General features: G+C 48.7%; 2 protein-coding genes and 1 pseudogene across 4 annotated transcripts in view; all 3 read left to right on the forward strand.

Moving 5' to 3' along the window:
- The first annotated feature begins 7,184 nt into the window (after nucleotides 1–7,184).
- LOC133252746 (cytochrome P450 2J2-like) lies at nucleotides 7,185–15,406 on the forward strand (annotated as a pseudogene).
- LOC133254512 (small ribosomal subunit protein uS15-like) lies at nucleotides 11,168–11,700 on the forward strand. The gene has a single exon (XM_061428716.1). It carries the CDS (start codon nucleotides 11,198–11,200, stop codon nucleotides 11,594–11,596), a length of 399 nt encoding a protein of 132 aa, XP_061284700.1. The 5' UTR covers nucleotides 11,168–11,197; the 3' UTR covers nucleotides 11,597–11,700.
- Nucleotides 15,407–21,184: 5,778 nt separating the features above from the next.
- Nucleotides 21,185–24,207, forward strand: part of PARL (presenilin associated rhomboid like) — a 55,034-nt gene continuing 52,011 nt past the window's right edge. Inside the window, exon 1 of one of the 3 annotated variants that reach the window (XM_061414474.1) lies at nucleotides 21,185–21,234. In XM_061414474.1, the coding sequence (XP_061270458.1) occupies nucleotides 21,200–21,234 (35 nt within the window). In that variant the 5' untranslated portion in view covers nucleotides 21,185–21,199. Of the gene's footprint in view, nucleotides 21,235–21,900; nucleotides 22,079–24,207 lie in introns of those variants that run through there. The other 2 variants (XM_061414482.1, XM_061414464.1) reach the window with 2 other exon arrangements.

The raw sequence follows: 24,207 nt of genomic DNA on the forward strand, positions 1-24,207 counted from the left end.
GAGGAGCGCTCATGCAGGGGACACTGGTTGCTCACACACAGGAACGTTAAGTGCCCTGGGACTGGCCTCGGGGGCTACCAGTCCTTCTGTTAGTGAGTCCACATCACTTAATGGCAACTCGGGACTCTGAGCAATCGGGTGACACTGTTGGAGAAACCCAAAGAGGGGGAGATAAGGCATCTGCCCTTAGGAACATGTCATATTGTAGAAAAACTGCAGTGGATGCACACTTAGTTAGCAGAGCCAAGGAGTCAAGCCAGAGCAAGATGAAGACCATCGTGGGTGATGGTTGGGTGTCTGGAGCGAGTGGATAGAGACTAGGGAGGTTGGCTCGAGAGGCATTTAGAGAAGTGTAATCTCTTAAGCTTCCCTAGTAGCTTAGACGGTAAAGCGTCTGTCTGCAATGCAGGAGACTTGGGTTCGATTCCTGGGTTGGGAAGATCCCCTGGAGAAGGAAATGGCAGCCCACTCCAGTATTCTTGCCTGGAAAATCCCATGGACCCGGAGCCTGGTTGGCTATCATCCATGGGGTGGCAAAGAGTCGGACACACCTGAGCGACTTCACACTAACACTTAATCTCTTAAGCAATAATTTGAGAAAGAAGGAATATGACATGTTGGAGAGGGGAAGGCAATGTATGAAAAGCAGAAGGCGGTAGTTTTGTGGAAACTGCAGCAGTGACAATATTTGTACTGGCATGTACGTTATTCACAAGCACTTTTATCTCGCATTGTCTCAGCTCATCCTCCTAACAGTCCTGTGGGGGGAGCATCCTTGTCATTATATCCAGATGAGATAGTCCTTGAAGACAGATGAAACTTCCAGAGGAGGAGACATGTGGGAAGGGCCTCCAGGCAGAGAGAACTGTGTGAATGAAGGCATAAGAGATGAAGAAGCACTGACTGTGGGGACGGAGGTAGTGAAGAGTTTCCACATGCAGAGTGAGGTCTGAGGACCATTCATCATTTTGGGCCGTTACAAATGATGCTGCCGTGAGCACTTGTGTACACATCTTGGTGTGAACACATGTTTTCATTTCTTTTGGGTGTATGCCTAGAGAGTGGAATTGCTGGATCACACAGCTGTGATGAACCATCTGGGACTAGATTGTTTCCAAAGCAGCAGCACAACTTTACATTTGCTACCGGGTTTCTCGCTCTACAGTTTTTAATTGGATTTGACCAATGGGAGACTGGGAGGCACATTACTTTAGAGACATCAGAGGGTGGAGCAGAGTGAGGATGGGGTATTTATTTCCTGCAGGGTTGCCATAAACAGCTACATCCCACTACTGAAGGCCAGAGCTCTGGTCAGTGACCCACCAAGAGTTGCTGGGGGTCTCCACCAAATGATGGGCTCCAGGATCTGCTCACATCTCTGTCCCTTGACTTTTTTTTAAAAAATTGGGGTAAGATGTACACAACATAAAGCTTACAATTTAAATCACTTTGAAGTGTACAGTTCAGTGGCGTTAAGTACATTCACACTGCTGTGCAGCCATCTCCCCCATCCATCTCCAGAACTTTTCCATCTTCCTGAACTCAAAGTCTGCATCCATTAATCAAGGCCCTTCTCCTCTCTAGTGGACAGGACTCCCCCACGTGGCTGCCCTGAGCACTGCACTGTGCCTTGTGATTCCCCTAACCCCTGCCCACACACCATTGTAAATCTTTTTTTTAACTTTTGTTTATTTGTAACTGGAGGATAATTGCTTTATAATATTGTGCAGGTTTCTGCCATACATCAACATGAGTCAGCCATAGGTATATATATGTTCCCTCCATCTTGAACCTCCTTCCCACCTCCCACCCCATCGCACCCCTCTAGGTTCACAGAGCACCTGATTTAAGCTCCCTGCATCATCTCTTCATTAAACTATCCTCAGTTTACTCGAGCATACCATTTATTTCCTTCCACACCTGGCACAACAATTCTCTGAGGCCGTGCCTAAAATTAACATCTCCATCGTACAAATGAGAAAACCAAGGCAGGGGAGGCTGAAAACTTGCCCAAGGTCCCCAGCCAGTGAGGGGAGGACTAGGATTTAGACTTCACCATCTGACTCCAGGATAACTGAGATAAAAGCAGAGGTTACAGAACGCAACAAGTGACAAACGTGGTCACCCCTGGGCAGGTAAAGAGTCCCAACTGGCTAGAGGATGGGGCTGGGATTGGAAGGTTGGTGGGGCCTCCAGAGAGGCTGCTTAGCACCTGGGCAGAGGGGAGCAAGACAGTCAAGCCCAGTTGGCGTCGTGCTGAGCCAGAAGAGCATCTCCTGCAGGGAGACCATGCCGCAGCCAGTGACTGCCCCGTCTTCCTTGGATTGACCTGGGCAGTCAACTGAGAGGGGCTGAGCTTCACGGGCCAGGGGTGAGGCTGCTCTGGGAGTGAAGGTGTCCCAACCTGTTGCAGGCCAGAGCCCTGTGGCCCTGCTGAGTAGCAGGCTGGGTGTGACCAGTGTGACCAAATGGATTTATTCCATTATGAGAAGACTCCTGGGGTTGCCTCCCTTCATGACACTGCCTGAGAGTGCCAGCATAAAAGCAGAGGTCAGGCAGTGGAGAGAGGAGGGTGGCTAGGGAGGACTAAAGAAACGGCTGGGGCGCACTGCAGCCAGGGCTGGAGGCCAAGGGGAGGGAGGTGCACGCCCGACATGTGGCCCCTGCTCATTTGGCTGGCTTTACTGGCCGCCTCTTTCCTGCTCCTGAAATTCAGCATCATCTACTGGGAAAGGAACCACCTTCCTCCTGATTCCTTCCCCTTCCCCATCCTTGGAAACCCGTGGCAACTAAGCTTTCAGCTGCACCCGGCAACGCTGCTCCAGGTAGGGAATCTGTCCTGAGTTGGAGGCCCTCCGGAGGGGTGGGCACACGGACCCTCCCCCTCAGCCCAGGTGCCGGGAGCCATCTCCCGGCATATTGCATATTGAGTGCAGCACTTTCATAGCATCATCTTTCAGGATCTGGAATAGCTCAACTGGAATTCTATCACTGCCGGGATCCAGCGTGAGGAACTCCACCCATGGCAAAGGTCATGAAGAAGGAGGCTCAGCATATGCAAAGGTGGGATCGAGCCTCAGGAGTACCCCTGGAAATTCTCGAGCATCTACCCCCAAAACCAGAGTCTGCCTACTTTCTGCTTTGTGCTCTCGCCTACACCTCTGACTTTACGGGGGGGCTGTCCCCCATTACCTCTCTCTGAAAAAACAGTTAACTTACAGCTCCAGTTAATAAAGTTCCTGGGTGTGATAGTGTTTCAACCTACAAACTCCTTTGGAAGTCCTCTAGCCTGCCTGAATAGGTTTTTCCGGCCACATGTGATTGCTCAGAGCCTTCCAACTGTGAGAGGCATGAGATGTTCTAAACTGTCTAAATACAGATTCTTTTGAGCAGTTAAAAGATTGATTAGAAATTGTATTGGTGAAGGGTTTTTCACTTGTTGGGCCAATGTTTGCTGCTAAGTCTCCATATCCCTTACCTGCTGTGTCCCTGGCAGTGTATTGATTAATATAATTGGTGTAAGTAGTAGCTTTAATATTTGTAACCTTGGACCCTTGAGTTAATTCTTTTTCTTGTTATAGCCTACCACAACTTTGCCCTATAGGAATGCAACTTTATCTAATGCTTTTGGAGGGTGGCGCCTGACTTTAGAATAATCACCTTTAGAGAAAAATAAGTTTCTTAAAATGTTAACAGGCCTCTTGGCCAGAAGATGATGCAAATCACCTAAACTTTTGCATATGATAAGTTTGCAGGAAGAAAGCCTGGCACTAGAAGTAAGGAACTGGGCTCAGACACACATCAGGGTGGATCCTGCTCCTGCCCTTCACCGACGTTATGGCCTCGAGCCTTGGTTTCCTCATCTATCCAGTGCAGGGCTGTTGGGGGACTGCAAACAGAGTGTAAGGACTTTGCCCAGAGCTCAGCCAAGAGGATTCTGAGGCAGAGCTCCACTGCCAATGTAACGAGATGGAGAACACTCTTTCACCAGACTCTGCTCCAAGGCAGTACTGTTTGTGGCTGGAAGCCATTTTCTGAAAAGCCACTTGGGTTGGGAATTGGGGAGATTGGGACCCCCAAGGGTATACTCAAGTAATGCTGTGGCAGTAAGGCCCTTTCTGGGTTGGGTGGATCCCACCAGTAGAAGGGCTTCTGTTGCAAGGAGAGGGGTTTGAAATCCAGGCCAAAACTGATTTGTTGCTGAGAACTGGAGTTCAGTTCAGTTCAGTTCAGTCGCTCAGTCGTGTCCGATTCTTTGCGACTCCATGAACTACAGCATGCCAGGCTTCCCTGTCCATCACCAACTCCTGGAGCCTACTCAAACTCATGCCCATTGAGTCAGTGATGCCATCCAACCATCTCATCCTCTGTCATCCCTTTCTCCTCCGGCCTTCAATCTTTCCCAGCATCAGGGTCTTTTCGAATGAGTCAGTTCTTCGCATCAGGTGGCCAAAGTATTGGAGCTTCACCTTCAGCATCAGTCCATACTTCCCATGAGAGCTGGAGGGCTGGAGACAATTCCCTTCTGCATGACAAGGCTCAACTCTCATCGATGACAACTAAGTATTCTTAAAAATTCTGGTTGAAGATATGCGATAACCATGATTCCCAGGCTCCCCGAAAAGCACTGCACTGAGAGTCATGGGTCCTGGGTGTGAGGTTCTGGTCTTTCACTTTCTTTATTGGCCTCCATTTTCTTCTCTTTCTTCTTCCTCTTCTTCTTGTTTTATTGGCTGTGCTGAGCAGCTTGTGGGATCTTCATTCCCCCACCAGGAATTGAATCTGGCCCCCAGCAGTGAGAGCATGGAATCCTAACCACAGGACCACCAGGGAATTCCCTGGCCTCCATTGTCATAAAATACGTGCCTCATATACACACTGATGGTGCGCTAAAGCTAAAGTAATCTGTGTAAAGGCCACACCGGACACTAAGCTCTGGAGAAAGTATAGTGATAATTTAATATCATCTGTAAAATGGGTGGAACATACCCAACTCCCAGGGTTGTTGAGGTTCAACGATCAGACACCACGTGTGTAAGTGCTGGGCCCTGACTATGCTAAGCCCACAGGGAGCCTGTGATGTGACCCCCGCTGGCACCCCCGCTGTGGGAACCCGGGGTTTGGCTTATCTGATGAATGGGTGGTGAGTGCTCTGAGAAGGTGAGTACTGGGTGTGAGAAGGAGGGGATTCATGCCAAAAGGAAGGTGCGGAGAATGGGGTCAGCTGAGCTGTCTCTGCAACCTGAGACCCTGTCTCTCCGCAGCTGGCCCAGACTCATGGCCACGTGTTCACAGTGTGGGTTGGCCCCACGCCGGTCGTGGTGCTGTGCAGCTTCCAGGCGGTGAAGAAAGCCCTGGTCTCCCACTCAGAGCAGCTCTCAGGCTGGCCCCTCACCCCACTCTTCCAGGACCTAGCTGGAGAAAGAGGCAAGGCTGCCCTTCCTGCTGGGGACAGGGTGGCTGGGTGGTGACTGCACACAGGGGTCCAGTGGGGTGACCCAGAATTGTTGACATGGAGGAACCTGCTGGGAGGACTCAGGTCTCCTCAGATAACCCCGTGCGAGGGGTGGGGGTGGCATGGGGAGGAACCAGCTCAGGGGGTTAAAAAAACCTGGGTCGTTTCAGCTCCACTCCAGACGAGGCACTCACTCTCTGTCCCTCAGTGTACCCATCTGTTAGATGGGGAGACTGACTGCTCTCACCTCCCAGGGACAGGGCAGGGGGGAGGTTAAGTGAGCCACACACCCAAAGGTGCCCAGTACAGCACCTGGCTCAGTGAATGCCCTCCGCCCCCTGCTCTCCCCGCCAGGCCCTGTCCTCCCTTCCTTTCTTTATCTCCTCCTCCAGTTCCTGTGGGGACTCTTAAAGGAAAAATCAGGTTGGCAGCCTGGGAGGAGGGCACAGCTGAGCCTGGACGGCACCAGGCTCACAGATCCCACGAGCCGCAGATGCCCCTCACTGGCCGGCTGGCCAGCCAGAGCACCATCCCAGAGCTGACTGGGAAGGCCGCCAGGGGTCTGCCCTCCCCACCTGGGTGCAAGCCAGGCAGCTTTGGCCAGGGAGGCTGGGAGGGACTTCTGGATGTGCCGCACCCCTGACCCAGGGGTCATCTGCAGCAATGGGCACACGCGGCGGCAGTAGAGACGCTTCTGCCTGGCCGCGCTGCAGGGGCTGGGCTGAGGCCCACTGGCGCTGGAGCTGAGGCTGCAGGAAGAGGCAGCAGGGCTGGTCGAGGCCTTCCACCGGGAACAGGGTGAGGAGCGGTCTGGACAGCCCCCCAGTCCCTGCAGCACGCAGCACACTCCTGCAGGGAGGCTGAACTGTGTGTGTGTGTGCGTGTGCAAGTGTAGAGGAGTGGACCCTTTGCAGGTCCAGGAGGGGACTTATACTACATCAGTAAATCAGGAATTTCTATAGTGTGGGCAGGTAGGTGGACACAGGCCCATAATGTCCAGTCTTTGGGGAAGCCTGAAGCCCTTCTCTACAGATGGGGAAATGTCCTCCCCCAACATCTCGGGCCTTTTACACCACAGACCCTTTGCACATGCTCTTCCTCCTCTAGAATATCCTAATCCACACCCCTTCCCTCCCTGTGAGAAACCCCAGCTCCTCTCAGACCTGGCTGACATCACCTGCTAAGCAGCCCTCCCTGAATCCCAGGTCCTTGCATCCTTTGCTCCCAGCTGGGACACACCTGCCCCACATTCTAGTGTGTTTAAAGTGGTGTGTGTCTCCAATACCTCTCCTTGCAAACCCAGCACCTGTATCACGAAGCCTGGCCCATAGATGGTGCTCAGTAATCATTTGCTGAGGGAACAACCGAGGACTGAGAATGAATGAATGATGCGATGAGCAGCCATATACAGCCTGGAGGAGTGCTCGGCGCAGTGCTCTCTGCCTCCTCACTCTGAGCCCTGCCCCTCTGCTCTCAGGTGGACCCTTTGACCCTCAGGCACCCATTGTCAGATCCACGGCCAGAGTCACTGGGGCTCTCGTGTTCGGCCGCCACTTCCTCTCGGAGGATCCCTTCTTCCAGGAACTGATTTAAGCCATCAACTTTGGCCTGGCCTTTGTCAAGGAGGCAGGTGTGCGGGTCATTGGACAGCTGCGGGTCTGATGCAGGCAGGGGCCTCGGCCAGGGCATAGCCAGGTGAGTGTCAGTTAGGCAGGGGGAGGGCCACAGGGCCTGTTTCTGGGTTCCTTCTGGGATGCCCACATCAGAGGTCTCAGCCCCCTTCAGCATCCCCAACAACGTTCTCAGTTCCCCTGACTCAGTGTCAGCACCTGAGCAGCCCCTGGGGAGGCCTCTTACCCCACAGCTAAACGACCTGTTCCCCTGGGCCTTCCGCTGCCTGCCTGGCCCCTACCGGGAGATGTTTAGGTACCAGAAGGCTGTGCGGGGCTATATCCACCGGGAGATCAGGAGGCACAAACTCAGGACATCTGAAGCCCCCAAGGACTTCATCAGCTGCTACCTGGCCCAGATCATCAAGGTGGGCCTGAGAGGGCTGCAGAGGGCTGGAGGTGGCGGGGAGGGCCGGAGCAGGGGGAGGGATGGGGTTGGGGGGAGGTGCAGAGGGGCAGTCTTCCCAGCTGCATCTCATTTCAAAGCCATGACCTCAGGTCCTCACCCTGGCCTCAAATCTTTCAGAGCTCACCAAAGCAGCCGCCATTTGGGTTTTTCTTCCCTTCTTCTCCCAGGCCAGTGCTGGCTCCTGCAGACATGGGTAGGGTGGGAAGCAGGGGACCTAGCTGATGTCAGAGCCAGCACCCCTGGGGCAGTTCCCTCTACCCAGAGAATTCTGGTCACAAGTCTAGGGACTGGCTAGGCCTCACTCAGGGAGATCCCAGGGCTCTGTTAAAGGAGAGCTTCAGACCTGGAGCTGCCCTCTCCACCGCCTACCCACTAGGCCACGGACGACCCTGTCTCCACATTCAATGAAGAGAACCTGATCCAGGTGGTGGTCGGCCTGTTTCTGGGAGGCACTGACACCACGGGCACCACTCTGTACTGGGTGCTCATCTACATGATCCAACATGGAGCCATCCAGGTTAAGGGGGCCAGTGGGTACACCCTGTTGACTGCCCCTGGGCTGTGGGCCTCTGGGCTGAAGGCACTGGCCCCCGTCACTGGCTTTGGTCTATAGCCCTGGGAAGGGGGCCCCTGCTCTGACCCCTGTGGTGTGGAAAGCGTTCATGACTTTGAATTAGAAGGGGGAGAGGGGGCAGGGAGGGGACTTCTATTCCTGGCTACTTAGTGAGTGATCCTGGGTAAGTAATTCAACCACTTAGAACCAGTGTGAGATGAGGTGGTATTATTTCACTCATTCAGTACTGATTCAGTACCTCTAAGTGCCAGGCCCTGTACTCAAGATCACAAAGAAAATGTGGCTAGAGTTCTCTCAGGGACCGACTAACCATGATCTAAGTTCACATCCTGGTTCCATCAGTCTTGTGACCTTCAGCAGAATACCTGTCTGGTCGCAGCCTCAGTTTTCCTGTCTGTAAAATGGAGAAAACCGTTCCTACTCCATAGGACTCCTTGTATATAGAAAACCTGGTACACAGTGGGTATTCACATATGGATCCTTCTCCTTCCCTCCAGAACCCCTGGAGAAGCAAACCCTGCAAAATCTTGTTCACGAGCTCCGCCTTAGAGAGAGCCTGTCACTGTTGGGACCAAGGGTGGCTGAGTGAGGTGGGGCGACCTAGGAGCCCTGAGTCTCCATGGTGATCTCTGGGTGCCCTGAGTCTCCATGGTGATCTCTGGGTGCAGACCAGGACGGTGGGGAGGCTGGGCTGCAGCACCGTCCTGGCACCCACGCAGAGCTGCCGGCAGAGAGGGTGCAGCAGGAACTGGACACAGTGCTGGGCACCTCCAGAGCCATCTGCTACAAGGACCATGAGCAACTGCCCCACATCTGCACCCTCCTCCATGAGGCACAGCGCCTCAGCAGTGTTGCATAAGTGCCGTGTGCCAGTGTGTGACCTCCACTCGTGTGCATGGCCATCCTGTGCCCAAGGTAGGTGGCCCCCGTGTGACCTCATGACTGATCCAGCGCCTGCAGAAAGCACCCTTTGCTGGACAGCCTGCCCAGCACAGCTACCCGCTCCAGCTTCTGCCTGTCTGCCGGCTCTCTGTCAATCATCCACGCATCCATCTCCGTCTATGGCTTTCCAGACAAGAAGGTTATGATTGTGAAAGAATATACTCATTTAGGGATATTTTTAAATGTTCTGCACTGTTCAGAAGTACCCCTGCACATATTTTAATGTTCTTCTTTCCAATCTTTCCTGTCCACATTTTTTATATACCTATGATTATGCTGAATATGTAATTCTGAATCCTTCACGTCAGTTAACTCATTATTCTGATTCTTCTTCAGTATTGGTTCTCAAACTTCCAGAATCACCTGCAGGGCTTACTAAAATGTACATTAGAAAGAAATAAAGTGTTGGTGTTCACTTGTGTCCAACTCTTTGTGGCCCCATGGACTCGTAGCCTACCAGGCTTCTCCTTGCAAGAATACTGCAGTAGGTAGCCATGCTCTTCTCCAGAGGATCTTCCTGACCCAGGAATCAAACCTGGGTCTCCCTCATTGCACGCAGATTATTTACTGTCTGAGCCACCAGGGAAGCCCCAAAATGGACATTTCTGGGCTCCATTCCCAGAGTACTGGGGGTGAGCCCTGAGAATTTACCTTTCTAACAGGTTCCCAGGTGGTGGTGATGCTTTGGGTCCCAGGACCACAGTTTGAACACAACTGGTCCACATCACTATTAATGGCTGCATAATATTCCACCAAATGGGTGTTTTGTATTTCTTAACCCTTCTTATAAACTTTTAGGCCATTTGCACTTTATGTGCCTTAGGCTTGGTCTGCATTTTATATTATGTCCTTGGAAATGCCTGTCTAGTTTCTTTCATTTTATAATTAGGTTAAGAGGCTGTTATTGTTCAGCCGCTAAGTCAGGTCCAACTCTTTGTGACCCCATGAACTGCAGCACACCAGGCTTCCCTGTCCTTTACTATCTTCTGGAGTCCACTCAAATTCATGACCATTGAGTTGGTGATACCATCCAACCATCTCATCATCTGTCGTCCCTTTCTCCTTTTGCCTTTGATCTTTCCCAGCATTGGGGTCTTTCCTAATGAGTTGGCTCTTCGCATCAGGTAGCCAAAGTATTGGAACTTCAGCTTCATCATCAGTCCTTCCAATGAATATTCAGGGTTGAGTTCCTTTAAGATTGATTGGTTTGATCTCTTTGCAGTCCAGGGGATTCTCAAGAGTCTTATCCAGCACTACAGTTTGAAGGCATCAATTCTTCAGTGCTCAGCCTTCTTTACTGTCCAACTCTTACATCTGTATGTGATTACTGGAAAAAATCATAGCTTTGACTATACAGACCTTTGTCGGCAAAGTAATGTCTCTGCTTTTTAATATACTGTCTGGGTTTGTCAGAGATTTCCTTCCAAGGAGCAAGTGTCTTTTAATTTTATGGCTGCAATCACCATCCTCAGTGATTTTAGAGGTTAAAAGGACAAGTACTGAATAAGGAGAGATAGAGAAATAAAGTTAAAAACTATTTAGGTCGAAAACAGCTACTGTATATGTACATAAACTTGAGTCTGAGCTACCCTGGGGTCAAGGCAAAAGAGGAAATCCAAATTAGTTATGACTCTCATGTAATAAAAGCAAGCATACCTGTATGAGGAAAACTTTGGCTTATCCTCCAAGAAGTTATGAAGATCATCATTCATAACACATTTTTGAAGGCCAGTAGACAATATATATTGAGTGGTGCCTTAAGTAGGAGTTTTTAAAAGATACAGGAATATTTTTCCAAATAGTAGCTTCTTACCTCTAACTCATTTTATTTTATTTTTTTTAATTTTAACCTCTAACTCATTTTAAATGATGTAAGTTTGACATGAATACATTTTTGTATGGAGTAAAAAAAAAGATAGAGTTGAGGTTTATAGCTCTCTGGTGATCCAACTTGAGACAGGTTTCTGACATGAAATGGGTTCTAATAATTTCTAATAACTAGTTACCTGCTCTCTGCCAAGCCTTACTGTGTTAAGGGATTTGTGTCCACTACAGCATTCAGTCTTCACAATGACTGTCATACAGATCCTAAGTAAAAGATGTTTATTGAATTAACTGTCGCCTTTTGCTGCCACACCGCCACCATCATGGGTCGCATGCACGCTCCTGGGAAGGGCCTGTCCCAGTCGGCTCTGACCTACTGCCGCAGTGTCCCCACCTGGCTGAAGCTCACTTCTGACGACGTGAAGGAGCAGATCTACAAACTGGCCAAGAAGGGCCTGACTCCCTCACAGATCGGTGTGATCCTGAGAGACTCTCATGGTGTTGCACAAGTACGTTTTGTGACAGGCAACAAAATCTTGAGAATTCTTAAGTCCAAAGGACTTGCTCCTGATCTCCCTGAGGATCTCTATCATTTAATTAAGAAAGCTGTTGCTGTTCGGAAGCATCTTGAGAGGAACAGAAAGGATAAAGATGCTAAATTCCATCTGATTCTGATTGAGAGCCGTATTCACTGGTTAGCTCGATACTACAAGACCAAATGAGTCCTACCCCCTAATTGGAAATACGAGTCATCCACAGCCTCTGCCCTGGTTGCATAAATTTGTGTATTGTACTAAAGCAATAAAATCACTGTTTAACAGAAGAAAAAAAAAAAAAAAAGAATTAACTGTCTACTTCTCTTTGCATGCTCAGTTGCTTTAGTCTGTCTGACTCTTTGTGACCCCATGGACTGTAGCCCACCAGGCTCCTCTGTCCCTGGGATTCTCCAAACAGGAATACTGGAGTGGGTTGCCATGCCCTCCTCCAGAGGATCTTCCTAACCCAGGGATCAAACCTGTGTCTCTTATATCTCCCATATTGGCAGGTGGATTCTTTACCACTAGCACCACCTGGGAAGCCTACCTTTCCTGCTATGTAATAAATTACCCCCAAACTTAGCAACTTACAACAACAGCATTTCAGAGAGTCAGAGATCTGAGTGTCTGTGGGTCAGGGGCCTAGGTGCTGCTTAGCTAGATGGCTCTGATTTAGTATCTCTCATGATGCTATGATGAAGTTGTTGGGCTGCAGCTGCAGTCTCCCCTGAAGGCTCCATAGGGAGGTCCCACACCTTCAGGATTGATTCTGGGCAGTCGGCTGGAGGCCACCCTCAGTTTCTTGACATTGGGAATCTACAGAGGGGAGCTTAAAACAGCTGAACTCCATTAGAGCAAGTGAGAAGACAGAAGCCTTAGTCTTTTTGTAACCTAATCTCACATGATACCATGACGTTTGCTATATTCTATTTGCCAGAAGTGGGTCACTACAGACAGCCCACCCTCAAGGAGAGAGGGTTTCATGGGGAGTGGATGCCAGGTATCAAGAATCATTTGGGGAGTGGGGTGTCATTTTAAAGAAGCACAGATGGTAAGGTTGCCAATTTTAATAAAGATGTGGCAGAGTCTCTCATCTTGGCACCCAGTGCATGGAGGTGATGGCTAGAGCCCCAAGCCTTCCCTCAGAAAGGGGCTTTGGCTCAGCACTGATGCTCCAGCCTGTTCTTGCTGGAAGCCTTGATGGTACAAATAGTACACTATGGAAATGATGGTGAGAGAGAAGGTATGGAAGCCCAATCTTCTCCATCATGAGAATCTTTGTTCAACTCTTACAACCGTGGTTCAGGGCAGACTTGATTGCAAGGGCCTGGCAGGATGTGATCATTAAATTCTTATTAATTTGATCAGACTTGAGATCCCTGCCTCCATGTACTTTCTTCTTCATAATAATCCTGTCTTTTTGATGTTGTTGCTATTGTTATTCTTTTTTTAAACAGATAGCTTATGAGAGCTCATGTAACTGCCCCAAACACACAGTAAGAAACTTAACTGAGTTTAATTCATGTCCTTCTGATTCCAACTTTTTTTTTGTCCTTTTTACCATACTCCCTGCCATTCATATTGCTCCAAAAATCCCATTTTTGTAAAGTAAATGAGCCAGCATGTTGGATGGAGATGCTTTGCATTGTCTATTGTTCTGTTAGGTTGGCTAATACTGAACAGTCCTTGGCAGTATTTGACCATCAGGTTCAGAGGTTAAATGTCTCCTGGATTGTAAGGACAGGACCATGTCATCAACTCATTCTGCTGTTAGTCTGGTAGGAGGCCCCAGGCCCTGGTGGTCTAAGAGTTATACCAAATTAGGTCAAATTGAAAAAGAGGGAACTAGAGTTCAGGTCTGTTTCATGCCATCTGGGATTAGAAATTTCCTTATTAATAGCCCATTCTTGCCAATTGATTCTAGGAGTTTGTTCTGTGATAAGAGCTCCAGGGAACCATTAACAGCCTGGAATCAATATCCAGCTTCCCCAGCCTGGGCAAGAGATGTCTCCTGAAAGTAGAATCAAAGCGTGGCAGTAGATCATTAAATGTTACAGATATTCCTAAACTGTTCTTAACCATTCCGACAGTCACGTGACAGTGACAACAGCAACGGCCCCTAATCAAGCCCGTCTCCTCAGACATTCTATTTGATTATAAACTCCAAGCTGCCATTTACAGGGAAGAAGTTGGGCTAAAGTCCCCAGGAGGCACCCAGCAGGCAGATGGTTCTATAATTTGGAGGAGAGGGAGGGTTGGCCTTGTTGAGTAAGTACTGGCTATGTCTGAGCCAGTTCCGCGAGTTGAGGTTGCTCAGCCACTTTGCAAGAAGTCCAGAACCTCACCCAAAACAGGACATAAATAACTCTGAAGGGAAAAGAGCCTCTTGCCCGGAGGCTTTGCATCCAAAGGAGGTTGTTAAGAACTGCTGTAATGCAGAGGTTTCTTCATCCCAGGAAGGGAAAACAGAGTGTGGGGTGGAAGTCCCAGAACCATAACTAGGAAACAGCCTGCTTAGGCAGCAGCAGGAGCAAGTGCCTCCCGTGCAAAAGCCTCTGCCTGAAGCCATGGAGTCAGGAGGCCTGGGCGCCTGTCGGTCTGGATGGCTAGGGTCAGGCCCCTCCCTGTAGGCTTCAGTAGATCAACTGAAAAAAGAGGGGAGAGGGCTTCTGCAAGTATACACATTCTCTGTGTTCTGCACTCCTCATTGGCTTCTCTCTGGTGTGCAGGCTTCAAACTGCTGAGTTTTTGTCTTTAATTTCAAGATGTCTTTGTCAAAACCAAGAATCACGTGGCCAGTTCTCTAGTCCCCCAGGGATGACCGGTTTGATTCTCTGGTGTTGGTTAAAGAGCCGCAGAATAGGAGGCCTGCTTCAGAGCCCTGGGGCTGTGTCCCAGGTCCCGGAGGCCACAGCAAACCCCTTCCTGGCTCCCCTTGGGCCTCTTGCTCAGCCCAGGGCCTGCGAGGTACGGAGCAGAAGTCACCAACAGCAAGTGTTGGCTCCTATCTGCTCTGGTCTGATCAGTCTGATTCTCTTTCCAGTCACTCACTTCTTTGAGGTAGAGTGAGGGCTCAGGTTAGGGTTAGAGGTCACCCTCTCCTCTCCCTAATTCTAAGGAGTGAAGCTTTCTGTCTCTTCTTCTCTCTCTGCCTCGTTACTCAGTCTTCCTTACCCTTTGTCTGCCTGCCACTCCATTCCTCCTCTCTCTCTCGCACATACACCGCCACTGTTTGTTGCCCCGTGCAGGACTTGGTCCCCTCTGGTCATGCCCACCAGCCACTGGCCCTCTTCCTCGGAGACAGGAGCTGTGTCTCTAGCCCAGGCTGGGAGTCTTAGGATGGAGGTGGGTGCCCCATAGCCAGGAGAGTAATGCCCAGCAACTTCACTTCTGTGAGGGCCCCTCTGCTGAATCTTTTGGGGCTCCCTGGCCCCAGGCGACTCTCGCCTGCCCACCTAGTGTTCTCTGAGCTCATGTCAGCCCAGCGTCAGGGTTGGGTGCTGGGTCAACTGAGTTCCTTGAGCTACACCAGCTCGCCTCTGCAGGGCACCATCATCTTGCCCAACCTGGCCGCTGTGCTCTGTGACCCTGAGTGTTGGCGGACCCCTCGACAGTTCAACCCTGGCCACTTCCTGGACAAGGATGGAAATTTTGTGGTCAGGGACATCTTCCCACCATTCTCCGCAGGTATGGGGTGCAGCACTGGTTGTGGGTGAGGGGTGTGATGGGACCCCTGCAGGACCACCTGCTGCCTCATGACCTTTCCTTCTGCTTCCAGGGCATCAGATGTGCCTAGGGGACTAGCTGGCTCAGATGAAACTCTTGCTGATGTTTGCCACCCTCCTCGGGACCTTTTCCTTCCAGCTGCCAGGGCGGAGCCCAGGGCTCAGGTTGGAGTACAACTTTGGGGGTACCCTGAAGCCCCTACCCCAGAAGATCTATGCCGTGCCCCGTCTGAACTGCCCCCATCCAGGTCCTAGAGAGGAGGTCCTGTAGCCGACTGGAGTCTGGAGACTTGTCGCCCACAAAGACCTGCCTCAGTCTCTCAGCTCCTGAAAAGTTGGAGAAGAACAGAGTTTACCAGCTTAGTGGCCTATGGTTCTCCCTAACACAAGCTCTGATGCGTGACATTGGAGGGTATACTTATTAAGGATTCTACCAATGTGGTTCAGTTGGGTAGCTCAGTCCCTAGGATTTTATAAGGTTGGTTAAGAGGTGTGGCCTTGAATCACGTTAGAAGATTAATCTGGGGAGTCAAGTCTCACGAGGTAGCATCTCAGCAGTTCAGAGAGAAAAACCATAAATGCAGTAATGCATCTTTATACTATTGATGCAGGCCCTGACAGTCCAAAACCTGGGAAGCTCATTTTTCTGTCCTCTCCTGCCCTCTCCTGACCAGAGGCAGGAAGTGCATGTCCCTGCAGCCACATGACTAGGAAAGATCTCCCCAGCAACCTAGGATGCCTCAAGTTTTAAAACATTGTTTCCAGGGACTTCCCTGATTGGCCAGTGGTTAGGACTCCACGTTTCCACTGCAGGGGGCATCTGTTCAATCCCTGATCAGGTAACCAAGATTCTGCATGCCTCGTGGCACGGCCAAAAAACAAAACAAAAAAACACCCCACTGTGTCTCTAGACAAACATTGCTTACTAAAAAAGAATAATTTGATTAGGAAATTCAAATTAAAGTCAAAATGAGATACCACTACACACTTATTAGTATTGCTAAAAACAAAGTCTTGAACCTAAGTACTGGAATTCTCACACACTGATGATGGGAATGTAAAATAGTTCAATCACATGGGCAATTCCCGGTACAAGTAAACACTAGACCATACTATCCAGCTGTTTCACTCCTAGGTATTTAACCAAAAGAAGTGAAAATATACATTCACAACAAAACATACTATATGATTCCATTTCTGTGATATTCTTGGAAAGGCAAAATTATAGGACATAAAACATAAGTGGTTGGCAAGGTCTGGGAGTAGGGTTATGGGTTGACTATAAAGGGACACAAGAGAACTTTTTGGGGTGATGGGAATGTTCTGTATCTTGATTATGGTGACAGTTACACAACTGAATGTGTTTGTCAAAAATCATTGAACTGCATACTTACAAGAGTGAATGTTGTATATAAATCATATCTGAATAAATCTGACTTCTAAGAAAGAAATATCTTTTATCCTTTGAGTTATTTAAAAGATGTACCTATGACTTGTAAACAAAGTACAGATATAGAAAACTTACGGTTACCGGGGGATAAGGTGGTGGGGAGGATAAACTGGGAGACTGGGAGTGACATATATACAGAACAATTTATAAATAGATGGCTAATAACCTGCTGTATAGCACAGTGAACTCAGTACTCTGCAATGGTTGTATGGGAAGACAATCTAAAAAAAAGTGGCTACATGTGGAAGGGTGATTCACTTTGCTGAACACCTGAAACCAACACAACATTGCAAATTAACTATATCCAATAACAATTATTCTTAAAAAGCGTCACTCCTCATCTCCTTATATGAAGGGCTAAGTCAAGCCCCACTTACAGCGGGTCTGCAGTCCCTGGGACAGCGCACCCTGAGGGGAACTCAGGATAGAAAAGCAGGAGGATGCAAGCTGTGTTTTGGATGCAAGGGCCCCGAGGTACTTAAGATGCATATCTAAGGAAGGATTTCAATGACCCAGAGCTTTCGTCTTCCCTTACAGAGACAGATAAGCACTAAAATCATTACCTTGAGATATCTCTTCTTTGTGATTAATAGTAAGCTTTTCCTTCCTCACTACTGTGTTTTCCCCGTAGCTCAGTGGTAAAGAATCTGCCTGCAATGTCCGAGAGGCAAGTTTGACGCTCGGGTCAGGAAGATCCCTGGAGTAGGAAATGGCAAACTGCTCCAGTATTCTTGCTTGGAATATTCCATAGACAGAGGAGCCTGGCAGACTACAGCCCACAGGGTCGCAAAGAGTTGGACACAAATGAGCGTGTGCGTGCACACACAATTTTCCACAAAAAATGTGTATACATACTGATCCCTCCCCTACCTGTTAGGAGCAGTTCCTTGAGGCTCTGAGAGGTTGTCTTCTGGGCCACAGTCCTCAGTACTGTCCCTGAATAAAGCAGAAACTCACTGCTCTTATCTTGTGTGGTTTTTCCAGTGGACAAAATGAACCAACATTTCTAATTAGTAGGATATCAGTCATCACTGTGATGAAATAAAATGCCTATTTTATGGCAAGACAGGAAAAAATTTAAGCAAAAAACTTCCTTGCAGCTTTGGGTCTCCCTGCTCCCCTTGAGAGTGTGTGGTGCATTGGCAGTAACCAGACCTCCTTAAAAAGATAGCCGTCATTCTTAACCTTGTAATGGGCCGTGAGGACACATGACCTACTCCTTCCTTTGTATGTGCAGATCTGCACTATGTAAATTGTCAATGATACATCATTTGATGTATATTTGTCTCAAAAACTTACGTAACTATGCTTTGACCTCTAATGGGTGGAACAGAGCTTTCTGAAAGACTGTCTCCCAGGTTAGAATCCTTAGATTGGCTCTAATAAAAGTTTCTATTCCTTTCTTAGATTGACTATTAATTTTTTCATCCACAACTGTTAAACTGAGCTGGGAAAATTCCAGCCTAAAATTCCAGCTGGGAAACTTGTATTAATTAGCCTCTAGTCTTTCTGCAATTGGAGAAGGAAATGGCAACCCACTCCAGTGTTCTTGCCTGGAGAATCCCAGGGACAGGGGAGCCTGGTGGGCTGCCGTCTCTGGGGTCGCACAGAGTCGGACAAGACTGAAGCGACTTAGCAGCAGCAGCAGCAGTCTTTCTGCAAGCAAATGTACAAGTTCTTCTAGGCTTTTTTCCTTCTTTTTTAAAATTGAAGTACAGTTGATATACAATGTTTCATATGTACCGCAAAATGACTCAGTACACGTGTGTGCCTGTGTGCGTGCTCAGCTGTATCTGACTTTTTGCAACTCTATGGACTGTAGCCCACCAGGCTCCTCTGTCTATGGAATTTCCCAGGCAAGAATACTGGAGTGGTTGCCATTTCCTACTCCAGGGGATCTTCCCAAAGCAGGGATCGAAACTGCGTCTCCTTTATCTCCTGTGTTGGCAGGTGGATACTTTACCGCTATGCTGCCTGGGAAGCCCATCAGTTCAGTTCAGTCACTCAGTCATGTCCGACTCTTTGAAACCCCATGGACTGCATGGGAAGCACATAAATGTGTTTCTATATAGTCTTTTTTTAGATTCTTTTCTGAAAAAAGATGATCACATTACAGGTTATCACAATATATTGAATACAGTTCTCTGTGCTATACAGTAGGTCCTTGTTGATTATTATATGTATATAGTAGTGTGTGTGTGTTAATCCCAAAGTCCTAATTTATCCCTTCCTCCCCCGTTCAAGTTTGTCTCTGTGTCTCTGAGTCTATTTCTGTTTTGTAAATAAGTTCATTTGTATCACTTTTTTTAGATTCCACATATAAGTAATATCATATATTTCTCTTTATCTGACTTCACTTAGTAGATAATCTCTAGGTCCATCTATGTTGCTGCAAATGGCAGTATTTCATTCCTTTTTATGGCTGAGCATTACTCTCTAACAGGCTTTTCGAGATCTTGAAACTTTCTCCCAGACATGTTATTTTCTGTGTGGAACCATACCCAGGGCCTGGGGAGTACAGAATGGGCCCCACTGGGCACACAGCGTCCCAGAAAGTGGCAAAAAGCCTAGTTCTCTTGCCTGAATGACCCCCTCACAGGGCTGGCAGCTGTTTGTGACCTAGCAGCCTCTAAGGTTGCTTACCTGCCTCTTGAGAAATCTGTATGCAGGTCAAGAGGCCACAGTTAGAACCAGACGTGGGACAACTGACTGGTTTCAAATTGGGAAAGGAGTATGTCAAAGTTGTATATTGTCACCTTGCTTATTTAACTTTTATGCAGAGTACATCATGCAAAATGCCAGACTGGATGAAGCACAAGCTGGAATCAAGATTGCAGGGAGAAATATCAATGACCTCAGATATGCAGATGACACCACCCTTATGGCAGAAAGTGAAGAGGAACTGAAGAGCCTCTTGATGAAAGTGAAAGAGGAGAGTGAAAAAGCTGGCTTAAAGCTCAACATTCAAAAAACGAAGCTCATGGCATCTGGTCCCATCACTTCATGGGAAATAGATGGGGAAACAGTGGAAATAGTGTCAGAGAGTTCATTTTTTGGGGCTCCAAAATCACTGCAGATGGTGACTGCAGCCATGAAATTAAAAGACGCTTACTCCTTGGAAGGAAAGTTATGACCAACCTAGATAGCATATTCAAAAGCAGACACATTACTTTGCCAACAAAGGTCTGTCTAGTCAAGGCTATGGTTTTTCCAGTGGTCACGTATGGATGCGAGAGTTGGACTGTGAAGAAAGCTGAGTGCTGAAGAATTGATGGTTTTGAACTGTGGTGTTGGAGAAGACTCTTGAGAGTCCCTTGGACTGCAAGGAGATCCAACCAATCTATCCTAAAGGAGATCAGTCCTGGGTATTCATTGGAAGGACTGATGCTGAGGGTGAAACTCCAATACTTTGGCCACCTCATGTGAAGAGTTGACTCATTGGAACAGACCCTGATGCTCGGAGGGATTGGGGGCAGGAGAAGGGGAGGACAGAGGATGAGATGGTTGGATGGCATCACTGACTCGATGGACATGAGTTTGAGTGAACTCCGGGAGTTGGTGATGGACAGGGAGGCCTGGCATGCTGTGATCCATGGCGTCACGAAGAGTCAGACACGACTGAGCGACTGAACTGAACTGAACTGAAAATTAACTCATGACAGCCTACCTGTTTATTAAACTCTTAGCCTAAAATAACTGGCAAGAGTCCATCCCTTAAGGAAAATGCCTTAAGGGACTGCCTCAGGATCAATAATTTTTCTTTTTTTCACTTGCGGGATCTCTGTTCCCCAACCAGGCATTGAACCTGAGTCATGGCAGTGAAAACCCAGAATCCTAACCACTAGGCCACCAGGGAACTCCCTAATTCTTGAACAACCTTGTGGCTTTTGCCTTTATAGGCCTCTGCTTCCTTCTCTTACCCAGAAGATGTTTCATTTTACCCTAATCTGTGCCTCTGAATTGCAATTCTTGAGACCCTAAATAAAGCTTTGTTCTCTGCAACCTCCATATTATGAGTATTTATTACTAATAATTATTAATATTATTGTTCAATGAGACACTGGTGCAATCTGCAATAAACTTCGTTAACCTAACACTTACCTTCCTAGTAAGGAAGATAAGCACTACCTAACCCTGGTTGGACTCCCCCTAGCCCAAGCCGCATCATCTTGTCAGTTCTTCACAGATTGTTTCTTTGCAGTTGTTGCTGTGTTGTGTTAGTTGCTAAGTTGCATGTGACTCTGTGTCCAATGGACTGCAGCCTGTCAGGTTCCTCTGTCCATGGGATTTCCCAGGGAGAATACTGGAATGGGTTGCCATTTCCTTCTCTAGGGGATCTTCCCAACTCAGGATCAAACTCACCTCTCCTGCATTGGCAAGTGGATTCTTTACCACTGAGCCACCAGGGAAGCCCTGTTTCTTTGTAGAAAAGGTATAAAAACTTCCTGCGCTAGTCTTTTCTTCTGATCTTCATTCTTTTGTGAAGACTTCCATGAGCATGTAAAAATTTAATAACATCGGTGTGCTTTTGTCCTGTTAATGTCTTTATCACTTAACTTTCAGACCTGGCCAGGATGGAGGAGAACTTTTTCCTACAGCTTCCTAGAAGAGGTGATGCTCCAAGTTGGTCTGAAGGACAAATTATTTCGGTAGGAAGAGAAGGGAAAGGTGGTTTGGGCAGTGAGGATGGTTAATACGAACTTCGGAGAAGGAGGGACTGGAAAAGTTGTGCTTTTCAGAAAGTGCAGATGATTCAGTATGACCACAGTTAGGGTAAGAGGGAGGGATGGAGTGGCAGAAAATAAAGTTGACAGGTGGGAAAGAGCTGATCAGGAGGTTTGAGTTTTATTTAGAATCTAGATTTTCAGGCCAGACTTTGACCTTTTGTTATATGCACAGACTCTTCAGTGTATCACAACGTGAAATGGTGAGGTGCAGTAAAAAGAGTAGTCATTTAATAAAACTTGGGTTGCAATATTGGTTCCTCCACTCGCTTCCCTTCAGTAGAAAACAACAAACTAACAACAATAACAACATCTATCTTCAGTGTTTTGCGAGTAATAAATGCAGTAAAGTGCCTGGTCCATGGCATCATTCAGTAAATTCGTTTTCCCTCCTCTTTTTCCCCTGGGCCAGTAGGCCGTAGGCCGGGCGGCTAGACGACGCTCCTCCAAAATGCAGACCGAGCGGTGCCGGTAGACTGGCTGGCGGCTTTCGGGTCCCCGTCTGTCCGTAGGTCGAACCTGGGCTTCGCCGCACGGGGGCGCTCTAGGTTGCTCCTCGGCACTCTATGGTTCTCCCTCGCCCCGGAAGTGGTTTCCGGCTGGGGTTGATAAGGTCGGGCCATGGTGGGGCAGAGGTTGGGAAGATGGCGTGGCGAGGCTGGGCGCAGAGAGGCTGGGGCTGTGGACAAGCGCGGACTCTGCCAGGGTGCGGCGGCAGCTATGAAGAGCTCACTGCAGCCCTGGCCCCGTCGCGGCTGCTCCGGCGCAGGTAATGACCGACCTCCGGGCTTCTCGCGTCTCAGACCTGCGATTCCGGCCGCGCATCCTCAGGTGCGGAGGCCGTGCGGGCCTCTTGTGCCTCCCCTGCCTCACCCCCTCTTCTCTCGCGTCCCTCCTCTCTCTCTTCCTCTAACGCCTCCGTCCAGTCTTCGCTTCTCGTCGGGCCACCTCGCCCCGGGTGCTCAGTGACCATCCCCGGCCCAGATCTCCGTGAGCCCGCGGTAGCCTCTTTCTCGGGAGGGGCGTGTCGGGAAGGGGAAGTAATCTGTAAAGGGCAGATTGGGCACCATACCTCATAATCCCGCGAGCAAATAAAGAATTAACACAGCTGGTAGAGTCGCAGGGCCTAGTTTTTAATCTCTTATCAATTTTTATAAAAGCTTTGTTTTTCTACAGAGTACTTCTTCAGAGGAATTTATGAGGGAAGGCGGAGTCAGAGGAGGGCATCACTGCCTCTTGCAAAGTTGTAGGAGAGGCTTTTCTGTTAAACGAGTTGAGACAAAGGAATATTTGGTTTTCAGATGACTTGGAAAGAAAACTTGATTTTTCCTGAGTAGAAGCTGTGTGAAGAGTATGGTCTATCAGTGTTTGCCCTTTTTGCATTAGAATAGTTCAACTATAAATTGAGAGAAATCCCTTATCTAAGGTTCTAGTGTGTATCTGGCTCTGAATTTTCTTTCTGTTGTTTAACAGAGTTTCAGTTCTCCGTTTTCTTACTTGGTTAGATGAGTGCCTGAAGTCTACCTGATAGATGATAGCAAGAAGCCTTGTGTTTAGTTCAACACCAGCTCTGCTGCTACTAAGTTGCTTCAGTCGTGTCCAACTCTGTGTGACCCCATAGACGGCAGCCCACCAGGCTCCCCCGTCCCTGGGATTCTCCAGGCAAGAATACTGGAGTGGGTTGCCATTTCCTTTTCCAGTGCATGAAAGTGAAAGTGAAGTTGCTCAGTCATGTCCGACTCTTAGCAAACCCATGGACTGCAGCCTACCAGGCTGCTCCATCCATGGGATTTTCCAGGCAAGAATACTGAAGTGGGTTGCCATTGCCTTCTCCGTGAACACCAGCTCTGCTGCTGCTGCTAAGTCGCTTCAGTCGTGTCTGACTCTGTGCGACCCCATAGATGGCAGCCCACTAGGCTCCTCTGTCCCTGGGATTCTCCAGGCAAGAATACTGGAGTGGGTTGCCATTTCCTTCTCCAATCCATGAAAAGTGAAAAGTGAAAGTGAAGTCTCTCAGTCTTGTCTGACTCTAGCAACCCCATGGACTGCAGCCTACCAGGCTCCTCCGTCCATAGCATTTTCCAGGCAAGAGTACTGGAGTGGGTTGCCATTGCCTTCTCTGGAACACCAGCTCTAGCCAGTGGTAAATAATTGAGGCTCCAATATGGTGGCTGCTGCTGCTAGTTACTTCAGTCGTGTCCGACCCTGTGTGACCCCATAGATGGCAGCCCACCAGGCTCCCCCGTCCTGGGATTCTCCAGGCAAGAACACTGGAGTGGGTTGCCATTTCCTTCTCCAATGCATTGAAGTGAAAAGTGAAAGTGAAGTCACTCGGTCGTGTCCAACCCTCAGGGACCCCGTGGACTGCAGCCTTCCAGGCTCCTCCATCCACGGGATTCTCTAGGCAGGAGTACGGGAGTGGGGTGCCATTGCCTTCTCCCCAATATGGTGGAGCCATCCTTAATTTTCAGATCATCTGGAGTGTCTGTATACTATATTTCCCAGGCCTTACCTCAATCCTGTCGACTTGCCTGGTGGGCAGAGGTGGGTTGGGGGAAAGGAGGTGGGTTGTGGGAGAAGAGGGAAAGAACCTGTAGTTCTAAACAAGCACTGAATGTAGGATCAGAGATTTGTGGTAAACTGGCTTACATTGTACTTAACTTCATGATACAGGGGAACGTGGAGCCTTAGCACTAACCTAAAACTCCTGAGGAGATGGGAGAATGAGGAGGTCAGGTGGAGGTGGTAATTTCTATCAGTGGTCCTGATTCCATTCTTTATTCCAAACCCCAGTTGAAATTGCATAGTTTGAGAGGGAAGAAGAGTGAATGTAGCTATTAGGAAGCAACAGGTGTTCAATATTCAAGATCTGTGTTAGGAAGGGAAAGGAAAAGAAGA

Source organism: Bos javanicus, chromosome 1, assembly GCF_032452875.1.
Source record: "Bos javanicus breed banteng chromosome 1, ARS-OSU_banteng_1.0, whole genome shotgun sequence".
In the NCBI taxonomy this organism is placed as follows: Eukaryota; Metazoa; Chordata; class Mammalia; order Artiodactyla; family Bovidae; genus Bos; species Bos javanicus.